The following is a 27,703-nucleotide window of genomic DNA, read 5'->3' on the forward strand; positions in this document are numbered from 1 at the left end:
AAACGGAACTGAGCAACGGACGCTGCGCGCGGCCTTTATAGGCAGGATGACGTCGACGTCGGCACGGAGGCCGTCGAGGGTCATCGACTCGGCGATCATCGACGCGCAGCGCCCTCTGGCGAAAAAAATTTTCCGAGGCCAGCAAAGCTGAAGGATTTCTATCTAAGATAAGGAATACGTCGGAGGAACATCCCATCGAAAGAACGTTACAAGGTAAGAGTAACTAGTTCTTCTATTCCCTAAAAGAAAACTGAGTGGAACTAGGTTCCACTGACGTTTTACTCAATTGAAGAGTTGATGGAGATGAAGGGAGACTTCTAAATTCTAAGAATGAGAGCTCATGTGCTAATCATTCTGATGTCCATTCCACCAGGTCGTAAGAGTTATCGCTACATGTTGTAATTTTAGAGGCCTTTACAGTGTAGCTGCATATGGCCATTACACAGACCGTAAACAGGCATCAGCTAAGGGATGCATTTGTTATTCATTGAATCATAATTTTAATTGGAGCCATGTGGGAGTTTTGATACACCAGACATGTACAACTTATTAGAGCCTTGTCTACCATCAAAATCACCTTCGCTCATATGTCGCGATCGATTTACTACCTGTGGAAAATGCTAGCATTTGTCCAATACTGGTTAAATGTGGGATTGATGCATCTACAGGTTTACCAGTCTGTGTCTGTGCTTTCTTCTCCTGGTTCTCAATGACTGCAAAGAGTTGGTTGGGAGGAGAATTCAAAGCATGCCCTGGTTTACTCACCAGTAGGCTCTTTGCAGTTCCCTCACTAACCCTTCTCTCGTTCTGGGTGATTCTTGATGTATCTTTGAATCTAGTATCACTAACGCTTGCAGGCCTAGTGGGGAAGTTCCCGTGATTGCCAATGTTACCATTAAATCAATTCACATCAAGGTTTCTATTCTAAATGGTGCTCACTTCTTCAGGCAGTTTCTCCTGATGGTTATACAATGATTTAATTTAATTCTTCATATAAGCGAGCTCAAAATTCATCTGGTAACATAATGCGCAGGTAGCCCGATTTTCTGTAGACTTAACAGATGGTTCTACTACTAGGGCGGGATTGTGGCATGTTAGAGCAAGGTTTATAAATTACGGGTAAGGACATACATCTACATTGATTCTGGCTATCATTACCCACTACTGAATCTTCATTGTTACTATTACCAACAGTCAAAATGTGATACCTTTTAGCGAATTGGTTGCTGCGGTCAATGATGACTGTATGGGGAATTGTGGGTTGTTCTACGTTGTCGGAAGCTACACAAGCACCTTCAGTCATTGGCGTTCAGACATGTAGTCCAATTATATCATTAATGGCTAAAGGAAAACAAGAATCTGCTTCAATTTCAGAAATAGTTGCGTATATTTGACCTCTTTCCTGGGTAGTTGGGTGCATCATGTCTGTTAAGTTATCATCCCAAAATGTCACAGTTGTACCAGGCTCGGTGTCAATTCCCTTAAAGGGGTAAAAGGGCAGAGTCGACTGAACCAATCACCCAACTTATACTTTGTTCGTATTTGTGGCAGGGGCAAAAGGCTCAATCACCAGGATTTCCATAGAACTTGATCCTCCAGGTCGACCCTTCATTCTTAAATGAACCTGCCTGCCTAGATTGGATGGTTCCTTACTCCATACGTCATTCAAGTGAACCTCCATTTCATTGATTAGCATTAGTAATTGGGGGACATAAATTTAGCAGACGTCAGTCTTCTATTAGGTGAAATGTGAGATTGCCTTTTAGACATGGTGCTTGCAAAGATGGAATAGTAGAGATGGTAAAAAATATAGGATATTTAAAATGCTAGCATCTAATGAAGTCTGTGAGGAAAGTGACCAGTGGTAGGCTTTTAAAGTGCTAGTTCTAAAAGCCATTAAGGGCCACGTAAATTTAGAATCACAGTTCACATGAGAATAAAACATTCATGGGATCAGCCCCACAAAGTAAAGTGCAAATTACTTATAAAAATAGCTACATTCATAGACCCAATTCAAACACATTTACCCAATTAAAAAGCTGGTTCCAAGTATCGGAAATAATAACCATCTTTTCGAACTAGTATCTGATAAGTCCTTCAGCATACTAACCCACTGTGAACTTTTAAAATTCTGGTACCTAGAGCCAGTAACGGCTGCCTAAGTTCAGAATTGCAGTTCAATTAAGAATATAAAATTCGTAGGATCTCAGCCTCATCAGGTAAAGTGCAAATGACTAATAAAAACAGCTACATTCATAGACACAATTCAAAACACTTTCACCCAGCACTGAATTCAGAAACAGGAAAAAGGGGGAGTGAATATTAGCCAGTGCTCCTGCCCAGAGTGTTAGGTTTTGATTGTGAACGGACATTTTTCTTTTGAGCTTGAAGGCCAGGCGCAAGTAACCTAACATACCTATTTCTTGAATTGTCTTCACAAACACAATTCATGGAAGCAATGCATAAATACACTCAAATGAAAAGATGTTAGTGATCAAATTGAGGAAAATTAAAAGACGTAAAAAAAAGACTAAAAAGAATTTGTTAATATATAAAGAAGGTGCATGCTCAATGCAAAATAAGGGCACGCCTGACAGTCTAACAGAGTGAGCATACTAAGACACTCTGCTCCTTATAATCTTCAGCCATACTCTGGCTCTTCAGCATCTTCCACAATATATTCAGAGTCCTGGCTGTTGAAGCAGATTATCCCAAAAAACCCTTTGTCTCCTTATTATATATACACCCCGCTCTGCTCTGTGATAGGTAGGCTAGGTGTGGTGGAATGGGCTGATTGGTTGTAGTTGTAAAAAGCCCCAGCTTTTACAACCCCTAGCCTTCCAACCTTTCAGACTCCCACCAATTAAAACCAATAAAGCGCAGCTGCAGGGAATCAATAGTTTGATTTAATTCTGAGGCAGTTGCAGCTTAGACGCAAAGCTAACAGCATATGGGGAGACAGTTTGGCCCACATGCCTTTTTTATAATGCAGAGGGAATCTCTGTTGCACTTTTTAGTCAATTTCCTGATTGAATTGATCTCAAATCAGATTTGTCTGATTGATGCAGAGTGCAAGCGCTCATCTCAAATGTTTAAACCAGCAACAATCAATACGAAGTTGCCCCTGAGGGGCCCATAGGAGTGTTTGCTTACCGCTCCTTTAAAATCACCACCTTACCTCCTCTTACATTGCTGCCACATGTAGGGCACAAAGGCTGCTACAGGACTCCCATCTTCCACCTTTCCTCTGCGCTCACCAAAAACTATCCAAACACCCCCCCACAGCAGTGCAAAGCCGAGCCGGGTCCACCAGTGGGGTTAGGGATCTATCAACGACCAACTCGCCCCGAGGCCAGAGAAGCAGCTGGGATCATTGGGAACAGCCCACTGCGGTACCCTCTCTGCTCAAGCCCCGTTCATTCCCTTAACAGAGTGATGTAGGGCTGGGCCTGACCCCCTCCTTCCGTGCTCCTCCAAAGCACCAAACATAGAAGGAACAGCTTGCTCTTGCACCCGCTTCCATTACATATTTGGGAGTGACAGTTAATAGGTGCAAGAAACAAGCTATGACCTCAATTTCAGTAAACCCATTGTTGAAATTGCCTGTCTAAGTTGGGCAACATTACCTGTTCCGATGAAGGGGCAAAGTGGTGGTACCTTGGTTGATGTACCCGTTTAGTAACAGCCTGACCAGAATAGGCCGCAGGCAATGAACCTTCCCCAGATCTGGGTTTCTGACCTGTTCTATGCGGTGGTAATGCTTGAGTTGGATAATTGTGACTCTACCTTAGGAACGGGGTAGAGGATGGGCAGGGAGAGCAGTCCCTAGCACAGAACTATACCATTTAGGTGTCAAACTACGCTATATCAAATGGCACTGGAGACATCCCATATATATGGCTAGAGAGAGCTATTGCACACCCCATGATGGTGAATAATAATGTAGCTGGACATTGTACTTTAGGGTGAAAGGCTATAAATACAGTTGAGACTATAGTTCTGGGTTCTAGGTTGAACAGGGTCAATTTTTAATGTTTTGTCTACTTTCCATACATGGTGATAAAAAGACTACTTTATTGTAATGGTCCCCAGGAGACAATTATGGGCATCTTAACTGAACCAGGATAGCAATGAAGATTAGTGGAAGACTAGGTGCAAGTTTATAGTGTTTCAGTGGACCAACATAATACGTTGATTTTACTTTAAGTTTGTACGTAGATTCTACCATACTCCGTTTAGTCTAAAAAAGATGAATCTTACTAGAAGGGATGTGTGCTCCAGATGCCATGCAGAATGGGCTGGCTTTATGCACCTAGCATGGTATTGTCCCAGCAATTGTCAATGCTGTCTGGATGTTTTGCATACGATTTAAAGACATTACAGGTACAGACATTCACCCATATCTGCTGTGGTGTCCGAGGTGCCCAAGTCTAGTCAGAAGTTTGATTTGCATTTGCACCTGGCCAAATACCAGATCTTGATGAAATTTGGGTCAAATGGAGAGATTAAGCAAGTGAATTGGTTAAATGAACTATCTGAATCTAATTAACTGGAAGAGACACTTGGGAGTATGATAATTGAAGATTGACACTGATGGACGCTTGGAGTAACTTTCGTTTACATCAAAGGATCAGTTTGGATCCCTCTCCCCATCACAAGGGTGAGGCTGTAAGTGCAAGAGAACCTAAACATGGGTGCTTTGACTCTATGCTTGTGTTACATAATTATGAGCCTGTTTGCCATGACGATTCGTTGTGAATGCTCAGAGCTGATTGCATGAGGGACCTCGTATATGCTGTGATTGGGTTCCTTTGTTTTTGTTTATGCACAAGTTTTTTTTCTTAAACAATAAAATATGTTGTATAGTAATATGTAAACTGAAAAAGATGTAAAATTGGAGAGTAGGCACATTTAAAGATTCAACCACCTTGATAAAGGTATTTTATATACTGTGCAATCGTTTCAGGAGGATAGCTAAGGGGAAACATGCTCACCTTGGAAGCAAGACGACACCGAGCACCACAGGTTCGATCCCCAGGTCCGCGGTTGGAAACCTCTGGGGATTAAGCGCGTTATAAATATCATATCAATTGAGTGGGCGGGGGCTTACTATCATTCAATGAATTAATCTTTATTTAAAATGGTTCCTCCCTGCCAAAGCACACCAAAAGTACAATCTGGAACCATCAATGCTATCCTCATCTAGGCAACAGCTTCTTTTCAAGAGCACCTAGGATGTTTATAAGCCCAAATTAAGTTTTGCAGAAATGGCTTTAGGAGACACTTATACAGGTCAAGTTTGACATTTTCTGTTTTTTTACAAATTCCAAATGGATAACGTGAGATACAATCTGTGGTGATGTAAGAATGGTTTATTTGGTGATCAAAACAGGGTTTGTAAAAGTGTTCCATTTATTTGCATAGTGGTACCCACATTTATTTACCAATACTTCCATCTGTTCTGAAGCAACTTTAGTTGGTTTAGATTAGGCAGCCACCGGGTGATCAGCCTAAAGAAAGGGTATCACATCACTCCTGCTATTTAGTGCCTCTATTGGCTTTCAATTGAGCAAAGAATTACATTTGACTGTACTGCACTATCCGCCAAGCCATATGCAATATAAGAATGACTGCTCCAAGATGGTGTTGGCCATGATGAATGGTACCAGGCATGCATGGGCTCAACAGAAGCATAATGGGAGATATATTGTTCTCTCATACATTGTCCCAACCATTTGGAACTCCCTCCAGGAGTGCCTGAGAACATTGGAAAATCAAGACCGCATTGGTCAGGAAAGCCTTTTCCTAGTGAACGAGTAGCTCTTAGCCCTTAACCCTACAGCTCTTGGGTCAGCGGAATGAGTTTATCCTATGTTCAATCCTTACTAGAGTCACAGCCTCGCACATATTCCTTCATTGATATGTTTTACATGGCTACTAGACAGCCAGTTTTTCTGTGCATATAGTCATTCTTCCCTGTACTCTGTTTTTCCTCTTTCTTTTCCTTCCCATGTTGACACTGTGAAGTATACTGTTTCTGCATGTGGTGCCATCCAAAATGGATAATTGAAAGAATATCCATCTGCTTCAAAATATCCAAACACAACCACCCGTACATAGATTTTGGTGAAGACTGAAGGATTAATAGCAACGTCATTAAGAGCTTTGTTAATGAATGACTCTACATAGAGGAGCGATATCAGCAAGGGTCGTGGGCCCTCCATGGTATTTAATTGTGTTCAGGCTCTTCTTTCATCAGTGGAATAAATGATACACCAAAGCCCATTTGGTCACTAAGTGCTGTGAGAAACCAGAAGGTGTCTCACCCGCTAGTCCCCGCAGATCTCTCTCAGGTGGCCAGGGCACGGCCATCGCCTTTGGATCCAGACCCTGAGGGTGGACCAGTGTGGGAGGATCACCTGGGTGAGGGGTCTTCGTGGAGTGGGACACCGGAAGGTGAGACGCGGTTTCCTTTGCTTCCCTGTAACAGCTTTAACCCATCCTACCAGCTAGGATACGTGGGAACCTTGCTCCCCAACCCACTCCTTACCCCTTTCCCAGCACTTTCACACTGACCGCCTGCTCTGGGAGAAAACAGACTCACACCCGACCAGTGTATCTGGCATGTCCTGCTACTGTGGTCAAGCGAGGTCTGGCACTTACTGACGATCACCCACACCTGACCACCCGGATAAAAGGCGGAGCACGAAAGCACACTCTTAGTGAGGCAAAGCACATGAAGATACGGCAGTTTCAAGTCACCAGCTAAACGAGGGAAGAAAGACCGCAAACCAAGAAGGGTTCATAAGAAGGTAATTACCCATGACCTTTTCTGCCAGACGCCGTTATTTTCAAGAAATCTTCGAGGCAGAAAGCGTAAGGCCAGGAAACCATACTAAAGAATCCTGCATTGTGTGTTGGAGATACTGAAGGCCCGGCCGCCTAGCTGACCAAGGCGGTATCATCCTTGGCTTCAAGAACAAAGAAGTGCCAGAAAGAGCAACACTCAGCTGGGGAGTTGGGGAGACCGATGCAAGACTGGTCTGTGTTGCAAGCGGCAACATTGTATAACGAGCACTGGAACAAACATTGTTGAACACGTGTGATGAAAGACGCAAGTAAAGCTGAACTGCTGATGAATGTTTAAACTTGAGAAGGAAAGATACAATACCGTTGACAGAGTGGTCCGGCACCAGGGATGTGCTCAATCGAAAGTCTCTGTAAGGTATCCTGCCAAGAGAAACAAAAGTAGAAGATTGCTGAGAATAATTGTGTGAAGTTAATCAAAGTGGTCCTGTGACGGTTTAAGCAAAACCCATCGCACATTCTCAAGTCTTCGATTTTGCTATCAAGGGAATCCGAGCCTGAACAAGGGAGATCCAGAAGGGGATCTGAGCCCGAATGAGGGAGATCCGTGGTCCGAGCACGAACGAGGGAGACCAAGTGTGAATATTGTGTTAAAAAGGAGTTCTCAGCTGGAAGATGGAGACCCATGATGAACATTGAAAGCCAGAACTTGTGCATGTGAAAATCCTGATAAGAATGGAACTTTGAGATTTTGTTTGTCACAACAGACCCTCTGCAGTAATAGACTGTTATTGGAAAGAGGCTTTGGCAGAAGGCCCCGATGTCTGTGTTTTGAACTGTATCCTCGTGGCCAAGAAGAATCCAGAGAGTGTGCGAAGCTCGAACATGCCGCCTTGCCCCGTGCTGAAAACATGGGGAATGAGAGCCAACTGCTCAACTGTTCTGACATATTATTTCTTGAACACTGTAGGCCCTAAACAGAAATCCCCTCCACCTGAAACATCGCATTTAAACCCTGTCACCAAAAACGGCTGTGCTTTGCTTTCCCGGTCACATGATTGGCAAGCATTGGAATACTGCATCCCAAAAAACAACCCTGCGTTGTTTTGTTTTACCTAAATGATATGAAGTTATGTACTGCCTCCAAACACGGCCCTGCGTTGCTTTTGTTTCATCTGAATGACAAAATGTTATGCACTAGATCGAAAAACAGCCTTGTTTTACTTTTAATTCACATGAGGAGCAAGGATTTCAACATTACAACCCGACACAGCTTTTGCTTTCCATTTCATTTGAACAGCTGCCCTTAAAACACTGCAAACGGGAAAAAAACGGCTTGCACACGTGTGAAAAAGAAAAATGACTTTAAAAACCCACCATGAAAGGATAGCTCTGCTCGCACAGATATGGCAGGGAAAAATGCTGTTTGGGGTTGTGGGTTGACTGAGCAATGTACATTATGTTTCCACCTACAAAGCTTCCATCACCTTTGGAAGAGGCTCATAATACAGGAAAAAACTGTTTTTGGGCTCAGGCAGGAAACTTCTCAATTGAAAGCCCCGCTTCCCACCTACTAGTGAATCAGCCTGCAATGACATGTGATGTACTGAGGGCGTTATAATTCCCTGCTCTGCCAGAATTGAAGGCAGGGGCTCACGGATTTCAAGGAAAGCAAGTGTGGCTAAAAACTTGATTGGGAGATGTAAGTTCCTCCTGCACCCCCTACCAAGAACAAACGGACAACTTCAAAGGTGGTAATAAAAATCTCTGGTCACCAGCTGTGGGGGATAAAGCACCCCTCCAACACAGGGGGACTGATCCTCCCAATTGACATTAAAGGACTGATTGAATTTTTAGGCATTTTTGTAGCAATTGGAATGAGAAATAATTTCATTTTATGCTATGTTTTACGTATTTTCCAGGCAGTTTTTAAGAGCTAACTTGCATTTTCCTAGGACTTTGGGGACTGAAATGGCCAGTTAAGACTAGTTACTGGCTGCTCGGAAGATGTGACATTTATGGGATTTGATGGAAAGATGGAAGGTGAAATTATGTACATGCTTGATCATTTGCAGAGTCATAACTGTTATACATTTTATGAAAATGACAAAGATGTGCCAAAGGGCCATGCTACCTCATACGGAGTTGGTGATCGGCTTAGCTAATTCCCTATGACCCACTCAAACCACATATCAAATGCATATGTTAGGGGCTAGTAAAAATATGAAGTTATGAGACATAACGGGTTTGTCAAAAAGTGGCCAAGAGAACAAAGACGGGTAATAAATGCAAATAGACAGATGGTGCTCTCTTACCTTGAACCAATCATGCCAGGGGGCAGAGAGAGGAATGGTAAACTCTCCTATCAGAGGGGTAGATTGTAAAGTGAGTGTCATTTGGGCAATATAAGGGGGGCTGTACTAATTCAGAGATGCACACAAAAAATCCAGCGAAGACAGAAGAAGGAAGACGGAGAGGAGGTGTTGCGCTCACCTGACTCCCACGGAGGCGCTGGCCTGGTTCGCGCTGCTGTGACCTCTTCTAAGGTGATGCGCAGGGTTCGGAAGACGGACTGCACCGGGCCCCCAAATCTGGCTTGTCTGGCTCGCAGAAGTATCCTTCTGTAGGCGAAAATAGGGGATTAAATGTCTGCGGGGTAATGCAATCGGCCTCCCACTTTCCCCTCTCACCCTCCTTGAAACCCTTCTGTGATTTCTCGTAGCGTCTCACCTTAGGGTCTGGAAGGACAAGCTCTCCATCCTGCTTCTGATGCAGGGGCGCGTTGGTATCCAGTTACTTCACTGGATTTTCGGATTGGTGAGAACCAAACTTGCTTGGCTTCCAGGTAAGTTTTTTGATAAGAGGTTCCCCTTGTGTCCATGCATTAATGTACTAATGCTAGTGTCTTTTTCCCCATAGGGGCCGGGGTACGGAATGCCGGGGAACAGGCACCGACCCGAGACGAGAGGTGAAATCCTTATAGAAATCAGGTAAGTCTTTATTGAGCGTTTTTTGGTAATGTCTTTTCATTCGCTCATTAACGCTGATGTCTCTTTTTTTCCCCTTAGGGGCCGGGGTCCGGAAATGCCAGGATGCGGCGCGGACCCGAAATGAAGAGGGAATGAATCAACAGGTAAGTCTTAACATGGAGATTTAGCTTTCCTTATTCCTTTCTCTCTCTCACCTTTTGTTCTGGTGTTTTTCTCCCTAGGCGCTGGGACGTCACTGCGAATCCGGATGATCGCTGCTGAACATGGAGGCGCCCTGTAAAGGTGAGTGGAATGCGGCGCTGCAGCGATCGACGCGATGAGCTTTTAAATTAAAGTCTTCCTTTTCAGGATTGTCGGCGAGATGTCTCCGGGATGCGGATTTAGCAGGTAAGGACTTTTCCTTCTTCTGTTCTCTTCTTCTCTTCCTTTGCAGGTGATCCAAGATGCTGGCAGGCGTGGCAGAAGTCAGGATGCAGGAGCAGACACGGTGAGCGTCCAGCTGCTAGATGCAGAACAACACGAAGCACGTGTGGCTGTTCGGGTGGGGTTTAAATAGCCTTGGAAGAAGTTCCAGGTATGTATCCTTCCCCGACCACGCCCGGATGGTAAATTAGTCCCACAGGTAAAGTAGTTCCTTTCAGGCCTCAAGGAGGCCGGGATCCTGCAGCATGGTCTGCATCAGGTAAGTGCACCCAAGCATTCCCATAATGAGCCTGGCGCCTACGGCGCCAGGACGGATGTCTTTTATGAGCCTGGCGCCATAGGCGCCAGGACACTGTCCAAAGGGCCCCTATATGGGGTTGCTGGGTCCTTCCTTGGGGACTGGATGTTCGCTTTCGGGGACGCTGGGCTTGAACCGGCTCCCCGGGAGCGGGCATCATGACAGCACTCCCCCCCCAAGGCCCCTCCCAAGGTTGTTCCCTCCGGGGGTTTTGGTTTGTCTGGGAAGAGTCGGTGGAATTTCCTGACTAATCGAGGTGCATGCACATGGTCGCTGGGTTCCCACGACCTCTCCTGAGGTCCGTACCCCTTCCAATCAATTAGGTAGAACAGTTTTGACCTAAACATTTTTGAGTCTAAAATGTTCTTCACTTCGAATTCGGGCTCTCCATCTATTAGAATAGGTTCTGGAGGTTTGAGTAGTCGGATTCCGGGTACCACTGGTTTCAGAAGTGACACATGAAAAGCAGGGTGAATTCGCATACTAGCTGGTAAATCAAGTTTAACAGCCACTGGGATAATTATTGCCGTAATAGAATAAGGTCCCAGATATTTTGGGTTAAAAGTTCGAGGCCCTTTGAGTGGTAAATGTCTGGTAGCTAACCACACTTGATCCCCAATCTGATACGGAGGTGCTTCACTCCGATGTAGATCAGCATTCTCCTTGTATTTTCTCTTGGCTTGTTGTAAATGCGTAGTTGCCTCTTTGAAGGCTTGGGTAATTGTAGAATGCAGATTTTCTACTGCAGGCATTCCGAGGTTCTGAGGTGAGTCAAGGTTTGAGGTTCGAGGGTGATGCCCAAACAAAGTATAAAAAGGACTGTGGCCAGTTCCAGAGTGTACCGAATTATTATATGCGTATTCGGCTATCCAAAGAATGTCTTTCCAGTTGCTTTCAGATTGCTGTAACATACACCGTAAGTACTGTTCAAGGGTCTGATTTGTCCTCTCGGTCTGACCATCGGTCTGAGGGTGGTGACTGGTCGATAATCTTACGTCGATCTGCGCCATTTGACAACATTTGCGCCAGAAGTGGGAAATGAATTGGCTTCCCCGGGCAGAGATTAGTATAGATGGGAATCCATGTAGCCGAACAATATTTTCGAGGAATTCTTTGGCTAGGACAGAAGCTGAAGGTAAACCTTTCAAAGGAATAAAGTGGGCCATTTTGGAAAACAAATCCACAATTACCAGAATAGTATTGTACCCCGAACAAGGAGGCAGGTCCGTAATAAAATCCATTGATAAGGTGTGCCAGGGTGCTGGTGGTATGTCTAGAGGTTGAAGGAGACCGGCTGGTCTTTTCTTTTGACTTTTATTTTGGGCGCAAACACCACAGGACATCACAAAAGATATAACATCTTTTCGCCAAGAGGGCCACCAAAATTGTCGTTTCACCTTTTCCTCTGTCTTGGCAACACCGGGGTGTTCCTCTATTAATCTATCATGATAACCGGAAATAACTAGTTCATGTAATTCCTTATGTGGCAGGAATAAGCGTCCTTGGAAATAAGGTAAACCATTATCTATGGTAAAGTCTGATCCCTTTTGTATCCATTCCTGTAAGGTTGTAGGGTCCAGGAGTTGTTTCACTCTGGCTTGAATGTCTTCAAGCGTCTGTAACGAAGTCATGCCTAGAATCCTCTGTTCGGGAATTATTGGTACTGGTTCTGAGTTTGTATCAGATTCTCCCATTCCAATTCGGGATAAGGCGTCTGCTTTGCCATTCTTGCAGCCAGGTCGATAGGTAATCACAAAATCAAATTCAGCGAAAAACAAAGCCCATCGGAGCTGCCGTGATGACTGAGCCTTGGCGGTTTTCAAATACTGTAAATTCCGGTGATCAGTGATCACTGTGATGGTATGTCGAGCGCCAAGCAGATAATGCCGCCAGGCTTTAAAAGCGGACTTAATGGCTAACAGTTCTTTGTCCGTGATTGCATAATTAACCTCGGGTGCCGAGAATTTTCTGGACCAAAATGCTACGGGATGCAGTTGGTTGGTTTCGGGATCTCTTTGGGACAGGACAGCTCCCATGGCTAGGCTGGATGCGTCAGTCTCGACGACATAAGGGAGATCTGGACGCGGGTGTTTCAATATAGGTGCGGAGGTAAACTTAGCTTTTAAATCCTGAAAGGCCTGCTCGGCTTCTTCAGACCATTCAAAACGTTTATTTTTCCTCAAGAGTGCAGTAATGGGTTGTACCACGCGTGAAAATTCCGGGATAAACCTGCGATAGAAATTGGCAAAGCCGAGCATGCTTTGAACCCCTTTTACAGAGCTAGGTGATGGCCATTTGAGAATGGCATCCACTTTTCTTGAGTCCATTCGGACTCCTTTGGGTGTCAGGATGAAACCTAGAAACTCGACTTCTGTGGTATGGAAAACACATTTCTCCAATTTAGCAAATAGTTTGTGTTGGCGCAGTTTTTCAAGTACTGCCCTGACGTGTTTTCTGTGATCAGATTCCGAAGAGGAGTACACCAGAATGTCATCGATATATACGACAACACAAACATCGATGAGTTCCCGAAGGACATCATTCATGAAGTATTGGAAGGCAGCCGGCGCGTTACACAATCTGAAAGGCATCACCTGGTACTCGAATAATCCGTATTTAGTACGGAAGGCAGTTTTCCATTCGTCGCCTTCTTTAACTCGTACCAGATGATAAGCCCCCCGGAGATCTAACTTGGTGTATATGCAAGCGTCCTTCACCTGGTCAAGGAGTTCAGGGATCAGAGGCAGAGGATAACGGTTTTTAACCGTTATCTGGTTCAATGCGCGGTAATCGATACAAGTTCTAAGGTCGCCTTCTTTTTTGGGCACGAAGAACAAAGCCGAGGATGCCGGGGACTTTGACGGGCGAATAAAACCATTAGCTAGGTATTGATCCAAATATTGTCTTAAATGCAGGTTCTCAGGTTCGGTAAGGGCATAAATCCTGCTACAAGGGGGTTGTGCACCGGGCACCAGATCGATTTGGCAATCGTACGATCTGTGAGGAGGTAACGTGTTGGCCTGTTCCTTTTGGAAGATGTCCTGAAAGTCTTGGTATTCCGGAGGTAGTTGCATGGAGGCAGAGGCTACAGATGCTAGTTAATCTTCAGGTTTTCTGGGTAGCAGGTTTGTGTACAATACGGGAAGGTTATTCTCTTAGCTCGCCAATCAATTTGAGGATTATGTGTCTCTAACCAAGGGATTCTAAGAATAACCTGAAACTGTGGAACCTTCATTACATCAAACACAACACCCTCCCGATGGCCTTCGGGACCAATAAGAGTCACCTCAGTAGTGGAATGTGTTACCGGTCCAGAGGCAATTTCAGTTCCATCGACTGTGGTGATGACATCTTTGCTGGTTTTAGGACGGAGAGGGAGGTTAATCCTAGAGACCAATTCACGATCCACATAGTTTCCAATAGCCCCACTATCGATGTATGCCTTTATTGCATGCAACCGCTTAGGCTATTCTGGATCTACGAGAACCATTGGCACAATGAAATGCGAGGTCTGAGAGTTAGTTTTCAAGCTCGGCAAGCGGACCCCTACACTTGTCGGGCGGAGTCGTTTCCCGAAACAGAGTCTTCATGGTTTTTATCAGCGGCTCCTACCGCCTTTCGGGGCGGTTTTGCCGGGCAATCTCGTAGAAAGTGTCCAGAATTCCCACAATAAAGACATAATTTTAACTGCCGCCTCCTTTCACGTTCCTTTTGAGTTAGGGGTCCTTTAACCCCTCCAATTTGCATAGGCTCAGAGACATCAACTCCCTTGGGATTAGCATGGGTCTTGACCAACACCCGGGTCTCAAACCTGGACCGATCTGCTTTTCTGTTTTGAAGTCTGTGATCCAATTGGACCACTAAGTCTATATACTCTGTGCATTCTTGGGGCGGATTTACAACTTGGGCCAAGACATCTTTAAGTTCTCTGCGAAGGCCTCGATAAAACAACGTGACTCTTTTATCCTCTGGCCATCCCGTTTCCACAATTAGTCTATTAAAGGTTGCAATATAGGATAGGAGGTCCTGATTGCCCTGTCGCAGGGATAGAAGTTCGTCATCCAGAGCCTGCCCCCGAGAGTGTCGAGCAAATACCCTTTCCATGCTTGCTTGAAACCTTTGAAAATCACGGAGAATCGGGTCATCTTGAGTAACCAGTGGAACTGACCAATCGGCAGCGCAGCCGCTGAGATATGACAATACAAAGGCTACCTTGGTCTGATCATTAGGGAAGGCCCCAGGTCTGCATAGGAAGTGCAAACGACACTGATTCATGAATACGGCGAATCATTTGGGGTCCCCAGCAAAGCGTTCGGGTGGGGCCAGCGGCATGTTTCCAGGTAGATTAATCTGCACAGGGTTACTGGAAACCACGGGAGCGGGGTTCCCTCCGGAACCGGGTAGAGGAGTTTGCCCAGCTTGACCTTGCAAAAGCTGTCTGGCCAGGTCATCAGTTCTTTCCTTCGATATTATTAATTCCCTCCTGAGGGCATTAGTCTCTTGACGAGCGGCATGTACTTCGGCCCGTAATTCCCCCAGTAATTGGGCCAACTGATCAGTCTCAGAACTTTCCATAGCGCCTGGGTGGGAATTTGTAGGAAGGCTTCGCGCTCTGTTACGCTCACCTGACTCCCACGGAGGCGCTGGCCTGGTTCGCGCTACTGTGACCTCTTCTAAGGTGATGCGCAGGGTTCGGAAGACGGACTGGACCGGGCCCCCAAATCTGGCTTGTCTGGCTCGCAGAAGTATCCTTCTGTAGGCGAAAATAGGGGATTAACTGTCTGCGGGGTAATGCAATCGGCCTCCCACTTTCCCCTCTCACCCTCCTTGAAACCCTTCTGTGATTTCTCGTAGCGTCTCATCTTAGGGTCTGGAAGGACGAGCTCTCCATCCTGCTTCTGATGCAGGGGCGCGTTGGTATCCAGTTACTTCACTGGATTTTCGGATTGGTGAGAACCAAACTTGCTTGGCTTCCAGGTAAGTTTTTTGATAAGAGGTTCCCCTTGTGTCCATGCATTAATGTACTAATGCTAGTGTCTTTTTTCCCCATAGGGGCCAGGGTACGGAATGCCGGGGAACAGGCACCGACCCGAGACGAGAGGTGAAATCCTTGTAGAAATCAGGTAAGTCTTTAATGAGCGTTTTTTGGTAATGTCTTTTCATTCGCTCATTAACGCTGATGTCTCTTTTTCCCCTTAGGGGCCGGGGTCCGGAAATGCCAGGATGCGGCGCGGACCCGAAATGAAGAGGGAATGAATCAACAGGTAAGTCTTAACATGGAGATTTAGCTTTCCTTATTCCCTTCTCTCTCTCACCTTTTGTTCTGGTGTTTTTCTCCCTAGGCGCTGGGGCGTGACTGCGAATCCGGATGATCGCTGCTGAACATGGAGGCGCCCTGTAAAGGTGAGTGGAATGCGGCGCTGCAGCGATCGACGCGATGAGCTTTTAAACTAAAGTCTTCCTTTTCAGGATTGTCGGCGAGATGTCTCTGGGATGCGGATTTAGCAGGTAAGGACTTTTCCTTCTTCTGTTCTCTTCTTCTCTTCCTTTGCAGGTGATCCAAGATGCTGGCAGGCGTGGCAGAAGTCAGGATGCAGGAGCAGACACGGTGAGCGTCCAGCTGCTAGATGCAGAACAACGCGAAGCACGTGTGGCTGTTCGGGTGGGGTTTAAATAGCTTTGGAAGAAGTTCCAGGTATGTATCCTTCCTCCAATCAGGTATGTATCCTTCCCCGACCACGCCCGGATGGTAAATTAGTCCCACAGGTAAAGTAGTTCCTTTCAGGCCTCAAGGAGGCCGGGATCCTGCAGCATGGTCTGCATCAGGTAAGTGCACCCAAGCATTCCCATAATGAGCCTGGCGCCTATGGCGCCAGGACTGATGTCTTTTATGAGCCTGGCGCCATAGGCGCCAGGACACTGTCCAAAGGGCCCCTATATGGGGTTGCTGGGTCCTTCCTTGGGGACTGGATGTCCGCTTTCGGGGACGCCGGGCTTGAACCGGCTCCCCGGGAGCGGGCATCATGACAGGAGGCAGCTGAACCATCCCATCTTTGAGAGTGCACTGACCAGACCACTTGCCTAGCTGTCCGGAGTGTCCTGAGGTCCAGCTGGCTTTCCAGAATCCCAAACCAAGGCTTAATTTGTAAGTAACACATAACCCCAGCCCTACATTTCATAAGCCCTTCCTTTTTGTAGCATTGCACCCATTGAAAACCTAATTGAAAACCCAATTGAAAACCTTGCATTTCTAGTGTAATTCAGTCACCTTCCCATAGAAGAATCTGTGTTTAGCCTGTGTATGTTAGCATATTCCCTTTGGTAAACCTCTGTGTCTGTGTAAATCCGTATCATATTCTTAAGTAAATCAATTAATTCCCCCATTGAACTTCACGGTACAAATTGGCTAAAATTCGAAATTAACCCCCTTGTCCCTGGTGTCTTTCCTTAATAATTATAGTCATTAAAGTGGTGCCTCAAAAGAATTAGTCTCCTTGTAACTGAAAACCGAATTTGCCTGTGCAGTGTGTGCATTTCCCCACAGATTCCTATTTGCATCTGTCCTATTAAAACCTCAAACCGTAGTCCCATTGAGAGCAATCCCGTTTGCCTACAAGTCTATCTGTTATGTGTCTCTGTCCGTGTCAATGAAAACCGATGTTCCTATTCTGAGCTATACCCCTTCCCTGAGCTGCCTGTCATTATAAATCCAGTATAAAACGTATTTCCATTTGCCATTGTATTTTTCCTTTTGCATTTGCTTTCTCCCCAAAACCGATTTTCCTACTTTATTTCTATGTGGCCCTGGTGTGCTGATTAGTAGTCTCTAAGCTTCCCTATCTCCTCAAGTGTAGCAACACGAATTTCCCTTCATTCTGTCTCATAGCAGTTGCGAGTAATAATCAAAATCCCATTCTGCCAGTTTGCTCCAAAAACGGGTTTTCACATTCTTTTTTTTTTTTTAAACTTTGGTTTTATTATCATTTTCTTAATGTAACAATCAGGCTCAATGCACATTCAAAGGATATACATTCAACTGGCCCATTGGCCCAAGCCGCCCTCCCCCACCACCCCAATACATACCCTCCCCCCTGATAACTTAACCCCACTTGAACCATGATTCGGAGAGTCTCGTAGGAAGCACATTCGTGTCCGGAGCATTGGGAGAAAACATGATCGTTGACTTCTGCTATGGCTGTTTTTCGTTCCCCGGGCCGTGGGCGCCCGTTCCATCCCTTGTTCCCTCCTGACCCCGGCCCCTGCCCGCCTCCGCCAGGGCCCATACCGGGCGTCAGTGTACGTCCCATCCCCAGGTCTGCTGCACCCCGTACCAGTTTGCTTGGAACGAGCCTGAGTCATTGTTCATCATTGCCGTTAATTTGTCCATTAGGAACATGTTCTTTACCTTTATTTGCCAGTCCTCCTTCGAGGGAGTCTCCGGGCTCTTCCATTTCTGCGCCAGGGCCACCCTTCCCGCCCTCAGCATTGTTTCCCACATTCTAGGGTACGTATATAAATCAATGTCCTCCGGAGGGAGGCTAAGCAACATCGTCAGAGGGTTCAGGGGGAGTAGTTCCTCAGAGACTTCAGCAATCTAGTCCTTTACCTTCTCCCAGTACGCCTGTACTTTTGGGCAATGCCACCACATGTGCCCCCTCGTTCCGGCCTGGTCACACCCTCTTGGGCAGACGGGGGACACTCCCGAGAACATTTTTGACAGTTTCACAGGGTCTCTATGCCACCCCTGCAAAATCTTAAAGTTGTGTTCCATATCAGCTGTGAATAAGTTCCCGTGGAATGCTATTTTAAATATCCTTGACCAATCGTCCTCCGAGATCTCCTCGCCTGCCAAATTGTTCCAAAAGGTGCGGAAGCCTCTCCTCTCCACTAAGTTAATAGTGTTCAGGATTTTGTACATCCCGGATACCGTCCCCCTCCTTGAGGTTGCTGTATCGAGTAATTTCTCAAAGGGGGTCAGCTGTCTCTTCAAATTTTGGCCCCATGCTTGGTCACAAAGGATACCCTTCAGGCGGAGGTATTCGAATATGGAGAGTGACCCCTGCCCGAGAGCGTCTCTCAGTTGCTCATATGCAAGAAATTCCCCTTCCTTAAACATCTGCCCCGCCCACTCCATTCCCGAGTCAGACCAGGCCTGTGCGTTGCTAAACCCCCTACTTCCCAGTCTGAGGGGGTGACCCCAGAGAGATGACATCGGGGACGGCCATGATGTTTAGGTATGCCGTCTGGGGGCCCTCCTTCCAGATTGCCCAGAGAACTCTGTGTCGGGTGGGATTTGAGTCTGTTTGGGATGAACCTGCGTGGGGCCCATAGGAGGTCTCGAACTTTGAGAGGGTGGGCATCCATATCTTCCAAGTATGACCAGTAGGTTCCCATACCCTCTTTCATGTGTTCGAGGAGGACACGCAACTGGGCGGCGCGGTAGTATAGTTGAAAATCTGGCAACCCAAACCCTCCCTCCTCCCTAGGTAAGGATAGGACGGCCTTCGCAGTTCTCGGGGTCCTACCCTGCCATATAAACTCTCGCACCGCATTCTGAAGAGCCCTGAAGGTTTGGTTGGGGACGCTGGTTGGGAGAGCGGTGAAGAGATACAGTAAACGTGGCAGTATATTCATCTTTACTGCCGTCATGCGGCCGTACCAGGACCGAATCATTGAGCCCCATCTCCTCAGGTCTGCAGTGATCCCTGCCATGACGGGGTCGTAGTTGGTAGGGGCAAGTTGTGATAGATCCCTGTTGAGAAGGACCCCCAGGTATCGAATAGAGACCCTCCCCACAGTTATCACATTGAGCCTATCCAAGGAGTCTAAACCCGGGTCCCGTGTTCTCATGGGGAGCAGAACTGATTTAGAAGCGTTGCTCTTTAGCCCCGAGAATCGCCCAAATGCGGCCATCAGGGACAGGAGGGGGGGGGGAGTGAGGAGCCCGGGTCCACCAGGTAAGCCAGAATATCATCCGCGAACAGGGAGAGCTTGAATTCTACTTCGCCTCGCCTGATCCCCTTAATGTCCGGGTGTGCTCTAACAGCTATGGCCAGGGGCTCCATTGTGAGGACGTAGATCAGGGGGGAAAGAGGGCACCCCTGCCTTGTTCCCCGCGAGAGAGGGAATAGATCTGACAACCTGCCATTCACTTGTACCCTTGCTTTTGGGGCTCTGTATAGTGCAGCAACCCATTCCCTGAAGTGTGCCCCAAAGCCCATTTTCCAGAGGACGAGTTCCATATACCTCCACTCGACCCTGTCGAACGCCTTTTCCTAGTCCAGGGAGAGGACACTTGCGTCTAGGTCCGACACCTGGGCATAGTGGAACAAGTCTATGGTTTTATGGATATTGTCTGAGCCCTGTCTTCCTCTTATGAACCCCACTTGGTCCCCATGGACCAGTTTCGGCAGTATCTCCTCCATCCACCTTCCCACTACCTTAGCTAGGATCTTTACGTCAATATGCAACAAAGATATTGGGCGGTAGGAGGAGCACTCCGTGGGGTCCTTGCCGTCCTTGGGCAACACCACAATTATGGCCTCCATCATGGAGTCCGGAAGAGAGCCCCCCCTCCAGCACTGCATTAAACACCTTTACTAATTGTGGGGCCAGAGTCGAGCAAAACCTTTTATAAAAGTAAACCGAGTAGCCGTCCTCGCCCGGGGAAGTGCCCACCTTCATCCCGCTGATCACATGTTCCACCTCGTCCTCGGTTACCGGACCCTCCAACCTCTCCGACATCTTCCTGGTCAGGGCCGGGATTTGTATAGAGTTTAAGAACCCTTCAATCTCCCCCTCTCCCCCGGTATATTCTGAAGTTTTCATAGTATCGGCGAAAGGCCTCTCCTATGTGGAGTGTGTCATGGCCTATCGACCCCTCCTCCTCCTTTACTGCTCTCACCATTCTACTTCTCTGTACCTCCCTCAGTTTCCAGGCCAGAATCCTGTCCGCCCTGTCCCCCTTTTCATAATATTTCTGTTTGACCAGTTCCTTTCTGTTTTGTGTAGGAGGAGATCTTTCAACTGGAGCCTATAGTCGTCCAGGGCGGCTACCCGATCACAGTCTAAGGGTTCTACGGAGGGGCCTCCCGGCTGAAGTTGGTCTATTTTCTCTCTCAAAGACCTCTCCTGGGCTTCCCTTTCTCTTTTTTTCTGGGCTCCCATTTTGATCAGGACTTTTCTCAGGGTCGCCTTAAAAGCGTCCTATAGGGTGTGCGAGCCTACCTCCCCATTATCATTGAGCTCAAAGAATTCCGATATGGCGTCAAGCACCTCCTGCGCGTGTACATCGTCCTTAAACAGGGAGTCATTGCACTTCCATCGACCCCTGCGGTCGCTTAGCCAACCCCTTGCTATGGTGACTCGGACCAAATCATGATCGGTCCAGGGGACGGGGTCCACCCTGTGGCCAGTAACGAAAGGGTGCAGGGTCTCATCCACTAAGATGTAATCTATCCTGGAAAAGGACGTGTGGATGGCTGAGTAATATGTGAAAGAGGGGGCGCCTGTCCTGGGGGTCGGGACCGTGTCCACCAGGCCTAATTCCGAGTTGACCCTTTGGAAGTTTCGAGCCATGGTCTCGTCTGCTGCCCTGGAGATCTGGGGGCCAACGCATTCCCTATCCTGGGTTGGGTCCGGGACCATGTTGAAGTCCCCCCCCCCACCACCACCGTGCCTTGGACGAATAGCTTGAGTCTATCCCTCACCTCCTCCCAGAATTGAATTTGACCTTCGTTTGGGCCGTAGACAACGGCAAGAGTAAGTGGGGCGCCCTGCAGGGACCCACGTACCAGCAAATAACGGCCCTCTGGGTCTTTCAATATGGCCCCTTTCTCGAAGCCAACATTCCTCGCTAACAAAATGGCCACCCTTCTCTTCTTGCCCTTGTGGGACGCACAGAAAACCTCCCCAATTCCTCCTCCCCGCATTTTGGGTTCCTTCCCCCTTGCCCAGTGAGTCTCTTGCAAGAAGAGGAGGTCAAGATTCGCCCTTCTAAATTCCCTGCAGACCAGGGACCTCTTCGTGGGGGTATTCAGGCCCCGTATGTTGAGGGAACCCACTCCCAGGGCCGGCAAACTTTCAGCCATAATCTTTTCCTTTCTCTCGGTCAACATCACTTTGTCCCTCCTTGTGTGCTCCCTAGTTTTGTATTATGCTCCCCCTCTCTCCCCGACCCTCCCCCCCCCCGGGTGGGCCTGAAACAATTCCCCAACTGCCCCCCCTTCCCAGCCCCTAACTGAACAACCCCAACTTTCGTGTGCTCCCCCTCACCCCCCCCACCCCGGCGTCAGGCCATTTAATCCTGTCATCGCTGGCTTTTGGCCGAACCACCAGCCTGCCCACCTCAGCCAGGCGATCCGTATTAAGCTCATCATTTTGAGCCCCCCCTACCGCCCTGTGGCGACACCCCTTCTGCGGACCCCTTATACTTGCTGTTCGTAGGGGACGCTGGTAATGTTAGAACTTCTGTGTCCTCACTCGTCTGTCCAAATCTTGACGGATCGCCCCCGTTCTCAGTCTTCAGAGTCGTTCCGTTCACCGTCCTTTGCTGGTGACGGAGTGCTCATTTTTCTGAATTTCCTTGCGCCAGTTCTTCTTCTCCTGTCTCCCGAGGGGCCGGGGCCACCAGGTCTGCCCATCTCCGGCCCCGATGGGCCCCTCCGGGAATTCAAGTCCGTTACATAGTCTTGGATAGCTCCCTGTATGTCATCTTCCGTGACCAGAGTTGTTCGTTGACCCATATATTCGAAAGCCAGGGAGAAGGGGTAGCCCCACCTGTAGTGCACTCCCTTCTCCTTGAGCAGCTGCGTTAGGGGGCGGCACATTCTGCGCTTGGCCAGGGTGTAGACGGAAAGATCCTGATAGACTGAGATCTGAGCATTATTGTAGGTGATTTCCTGGGCCTTTCTGGCCTCCTCCAGCACTTTTGTCTTTTCCGAATAGTAATGGAACCAAACCAAGATCGACCGGGGGCCCCCCCGCCCTGTGTACCCTGTCGAATGTGAGTTCCGTCGTCATCTCTTCTGCAAACAGGAGGGTGATAATGTCTCGCACCGCTCGGGTGATGTCTCTCTCTGTTTCTCCTTCCGTTTCGGGTACCCCAAAAATTCTGATGTTGTTCCTCCTTTCCCTATTTTCGAAGTTATCAATCTGCCGGGCCCGTTCCTCGTCCCTTTTCTCCAGGGCATCCAGCCTCATGCCTATCTGTGTTTCTTGGGCCGCTGTTGATGACTGGTTGGTCTCGACTTGTAGCAATCTTTCCTCGACCTTGACCACCCTTTGGTCAATTTTTTCGAACTTCTGAGCGATGTCAGAGAGCATGTCCCTGATTTCCTGCAGGATCGAGGCAAAGCCTCTTGCGATTGCCGCTGTAGAGGGTGCCGGGGCCCCCGACTGGGCCATTTCCCTTTTAGGGTTCGTACCTTTAGTGCTACTTGCTGTCTCCTGGTAACGATATTCCTGCAAGGTTTCCCGCCAGTTCATCTGATGCCTCCCTGTGCCCCGCCGCCAAGACCGCGGTCCCGGCAGGGAGTAGGGAACCCCTCTCGGGTCTGTCAGTGTTTTCCTTCCTGGAGGGCCCGGAAGGAGCTAATGCAAAAAGGGGGGGGGGGGCCCGGGATAAGATCTGCCCCCACTCAAATGGAATGTTCCTTTGCTGCCGCGGGAGGATCGTTATTGGGCAGGCCCGCCGTCATCTTTTTTTTTTTCCCCCTTCTCTCCCCCCATATTTTTGTATTTGGAGGGGGGCCTCGCTCAGGTGGGGGCTTCTCACTCGGTGCAGGAGCCCCCTAGGGGGGGGGGATCACTCTCCTACCTCATCCGTGGTCCTTCACCGTTCATGGGGGGCCGCTGCCGAGCGAGCACTCGCCCCGCTCTCCTCTGGCGGGGGCCTCACCCAGCGTAGGATCCCCCAGGTCTCTTGCTTTCCGCGGGGGGGGAAAGTCACTTTCCCCCCGCCTCTGTGGTCTTTTGGTGTCCCTTTGGGGGATAGCTGCCGGGCGGGCACACGCCCTGCCTCCCTCCGGCGGGGGCCTCACACCCGGCGAGGGGGCCCTCGGCAACTCTCGTGCTCTCCACACGGGGGGGGGGGGGCCCGTCCACCCACCCCTCACTCTGGCAAATTCCTCTGTTCGGTCCGCCTGGCCGGCCCCTTCTTTATGTTGGCGGGGGCGGAGGCAAGCCCGGGGAAGACTTTCGGCCCCCGCGCCGCCTCCCTTTCTCGGGTGGCCACTGGTCCGAGGGACAAGGGCGCCCCCTCACTCCTCCGGCGCGGGCCGCCGATGCCGCGATCAGGCCTCTCCGGTGCGGCGCAGGGAAAGCCCCGTCTCGCTCGGTGGGGGCAGCTCACCCCGCGTGGATCGGATGGCCCCGCACAGCGGTCCTCGCTGCTGGCTGCTGGAGGTCGTCTCCGTGGGGGGGGCAATCGCCTCCGCGCAGGTCCCCGGGCTCGGCGGGCCTCCGCTTCTCCTTCAGCCCGCAGCAGCACCGGTCGTCCGCGGCGCGCCCACTGCGGAGGCCGCGGTGCCAGATCTCCGCCTCTCCGGGGTCCCCGGATGTCGCTCTTTCTGCCAGGGGGGACTCCGGGGGGTCGCCTCCCGTCCGGTCTCCTTTGTTTTCCCTGGGTGGGTCTCAGGGCGGTGGGGGGGGCTCAATCCCCGTAAAGACCTGGCTCCGGCGGGAGCTCTGGAATTAGGCTGCCATTGCCTAAACGCCCCCTGGTGGCCTCCGGTTTTCACATTCTTTGCTGACTTCCCATTCTGGGGGTGGTGGGCTGTACTATAAATCCGATTTTCCCTCTCAGTCCCTACTCCGTGCCACTGCCTTCCATTGAAAGGAATCCAGTTAACTAATCTTTGGAGGGGGGAGTGCTAAACCGTTGGTGTTATCTCTTTCTGTGTTGCCATTAAAGATTGTGACAATTGTAACAGTTTATCTTAACCTAATTGTTTTGTAGAGATGAGTGCATTGTGTTACCACAACATTAGTGGCTGTAAAATTGTTTGATTTTCCTTTTTCATTAAATAATAAATATCTTATTGATACACACCGGCCTGATTCCTGGTCCATTGTGACATGGGGTGCTTGTGGAGGTTGGGTGCAAGAAAGTTGGAGGCCTAGTCAAACAGAAAAGAACCTGTGGTTTATTAAAAATAAAAAGTGCTTTATTGTACGCAACATTCATTGTCGGGTGAAGGAGCCCCTGGATGGAGTGTGCCGGGTAATAAAACCGTGACAACACTTTTCTTTTGCATACATCATTGTCCCACACTCTTTTGTATTTAGAAGTAAGGATTGGCAGTAGGTTTATTAGTATAGGCCCTTTTATTTGACAGACTTCACTAGGATTGCGTTATTATTTGCTTTAGATAGGCGTTTGACCAACCCATTTGAAGTTCAATAAACACCCTTCAACTGTGATCACTTATGTCTACAACCTTGAACTGTGATCACTTGTGTCTGTCTGCACTGTTTGACACCATGCCTTCCTTACAGTCCCCACGGGAATGTCACGCACACAGTTTAATGCCTTTGCTGTGTCTCATAAATAAGTGGTTAGTGGTTGTTTAGCCCTAAGTAATGGTTCTACTGGCTGTAGTTCATGCCATCCTCTTGAGCTCTTGCTGGTAAGGCCCCCCACCCTTTCCCCCCAGATCACTAGGGCAGTCTTGAGACATGATATAATGAGAAGTACTGTCCCGATTTGCCTCAGCTTGAAGATGTCACTTGCATGCAACATTGCCAGTCTGGAACTGATAGATATATGTATGTTTATGTAACACATTCCTGCTGTGTTGTACCTTTTTATGGATGTACTTTATTTGTTAATACATGATTGTTTGCTAATGTCTACCCAACCATTGATACATTTAAAGAAAGAAAACCATTCCTGATGCGTTTACAGTCCCACTACCCCAGCAGTTACTCAGATGCTCCTTATGCACACTTTTTCAGCGTTTCACACAATTATATATATTTTTCTGCTCTTAAAACCATTGAAGTTAAATTACAGATGCTCTTCAGTGAAATGGTGTATGTGCTCATACATCCTGTTTGTTTCCTGATTCAGAAGAGTTGGGTGGGCAGGGAACTGACTATTTTGTAAATAAATTCCACAAACCAATAACTGAACACAATCCTACAGCTCAACGGTGGTCAGAATAGGCTATATTTGCAGGAATTCTGCACCTGTATCTGTAAATGGGTAGGGCTGCATTCTAAGCAGATGCCTTGTTGAACTGCTTGGATATGTGTGTTCAAGGCAAGTGCGAAAGTAATGACAAAAGGAGTATGATTTCTTGGTTTTGAGATTGGGAAGACAAATTCAAAATGTACTTGTTCACATGTTTTTCCAGGTTTATTTCCCTTTTTAACACCTGTCAAGATCATTTGTCGTACTGGTAGTGTGGGGGAAGTATGTGAAATAGCCCTATCCTGGGATAAACAGATTGTTGGTACATGCCATTTGATAAATGTTAAACCCAAGGGTATGTATGTACACGAAAGCGGTATCTAGGAATGCTCGATTAAGGCTTATACAGTATAATGTTTTTGCATAGAACGTATTTGACTCCTACGGAGTACATAAAATTAACCCAACATAACCGAATATGTGCCCTAAATACAGGGCGCAGTATGCACACTTCATGCATATGATTTGGCTATGCCCAACTCTTGTGAAATTTTGGGGAGAAGTATTAGTCAAAATTGGTGATATGGGAGCCTCTTGGATAATAGAATCACCAGTGGTGTGTCTGGAAATCGGAGAAACAACTGAACAAAATAGCCAACATGGCCTTGGAGTTGGCCAAGCGAAGGATTGCCATGACGTGGTATAGCGCCACTGGTCGATAATTAAAGCACTGATTGCAGAAGTTGGTTAAATGCAATACTGCAGAACTGTCGCCCCGAACCGGGATCAAACATGTATGCTGAAGTGGCGAAATAAACAGAACTGAATGGGCTATATTACTGAATGGTCTAATATAACCGTCTGATGAGAGGCCCCCGTGAACTTGCGATGCTGACTTTTAGCATTGTGGTAAAAATTATATGAAACTGAATAGTTGGAAAATATAGATGTATACCAAAGTGGATCCCCATCTCTTCTTTTTATTAACGTTACTTGGCTTGGGGTTGTTTTGGTGGGGGAGGGAGGGAAAGTTTGGGTGAACTGGTAGGGAATGTTGGGAATATAGGATGTTTCTGTATGGAGGGTTTGGGAGATACGATCTGATCATGATGTTGATGGAAAAAAGTAATGCATTTCTTTTTAAAGGATGTTTTTCCTACTTATATTCATAGTTTCAAATATTTGTCTTTTACAGCGAGGAAGTCAGAGGATATCCAAAGTGGCGATTGGTTTCCTATTGCTTGCGTGGATCATTGCCTTTTGTTTCCTGTTTGTGGCTGTCTCAGGAACGATCACATGGCTGCAATTTTTATTTTTATTTTCCTACATTAAGCTGGGAATTACTCTTATCAAATATATTCCTCAGGTAAAAACCTTCTTTTTCTCAAGTTGTGGTTTTGTTGATCAAGTGATCAATGGGGATTTTTCTATTTTTCTTTGACCTAATTCTTCATCTGCGGTTTCTGTTTACTGTGGTTGATGATTGCCAAGCAACATACTGTGCCCCGGGCAAATATATTTGGTCAACTTTTGATCAAAGAATTTACCTCCGACAGGCCATTTACAAGCTCTAAAGGGAAAGGTTTATTTTTGTGTGCACTAAATGCGTTGGACTCCTTTACATTAATCACTCTTATCACCTGGAAGCAACTTTTTGTAGTATCTGAAGGGGCTGGAAACCCAATTATTTCCTGCACGTCCTCCGGGCTACATCTAATTTCCTATCTTTACCATGCTCTAGGCCTTCTCAGAATTTGCTACAGGAAAGTCTTAGCTGTTAGCTGTTCTGAAGCAGCCAGGTAGTGACCTTAACAATAAACAAAAACAATAGTAAAGCACCTAAATCTTTGCTCAATCAATTAAGAACAGTCCTCTTAAAGTGCATCATTTCCTCTCTGAAAATTGGAAAATATCCAACATTTTATTTGTAGTTTATTTCTCTCATAGGTCTAACTCAAATAGACTTCCACTCAAAGACCCAGAGGACAAATGTATATTCAATGAAAGGATAACTTCATGTACAAACGTATTCTCTTTGATTCCTTTCTTTCA

The 27,703-nt window shown here is 47.5% G+C and overlaps 1 protein-coding gene across 8 annotated transcripts in view; it reads left to right on the top strand.

Moving 5' to 3' along the window:
* The window catches only part of CTNS (cystinosin, lysosomal cystine transporter), a 418,668-nt gene that overhangs the window by 370,882 nt on the left and 20,083 nt on the right, over nt 1–27,703 (top strand). For all 8 annotated transcript variants that reach the window (XM_069615198.1, XM_069615197.1, XM_069615199.1 and 5 more), the window contains one exon: nt 26,847–27,017. In XM_069615198.1, coding sequence (XP_069471299.1) covers nt 26,847–27,017 — 171 coding nt within the window. The remainder of the gene's footprint in view (nt 1–26,846; nt 27,018–27,703) is intronic.

The sequence above is a fragment of the Ambystoma mexicanum genome, chromosome 9 (genome assembly GCF_040938575.1).
Source record: "Ambystoma mexicanum isolate Mex_15411 chromosome 9, UKY_AmexF1_1, whole genome shotgun sequence".
In the NCBI taxonomy this organism is placed as follows: domain Eukaryota; kingdom Metazoa; phylum Chordata; class Amphibia; order Caudata; family Ambystomatidae; genus Ambystoma; species Ambystoma mexicanum.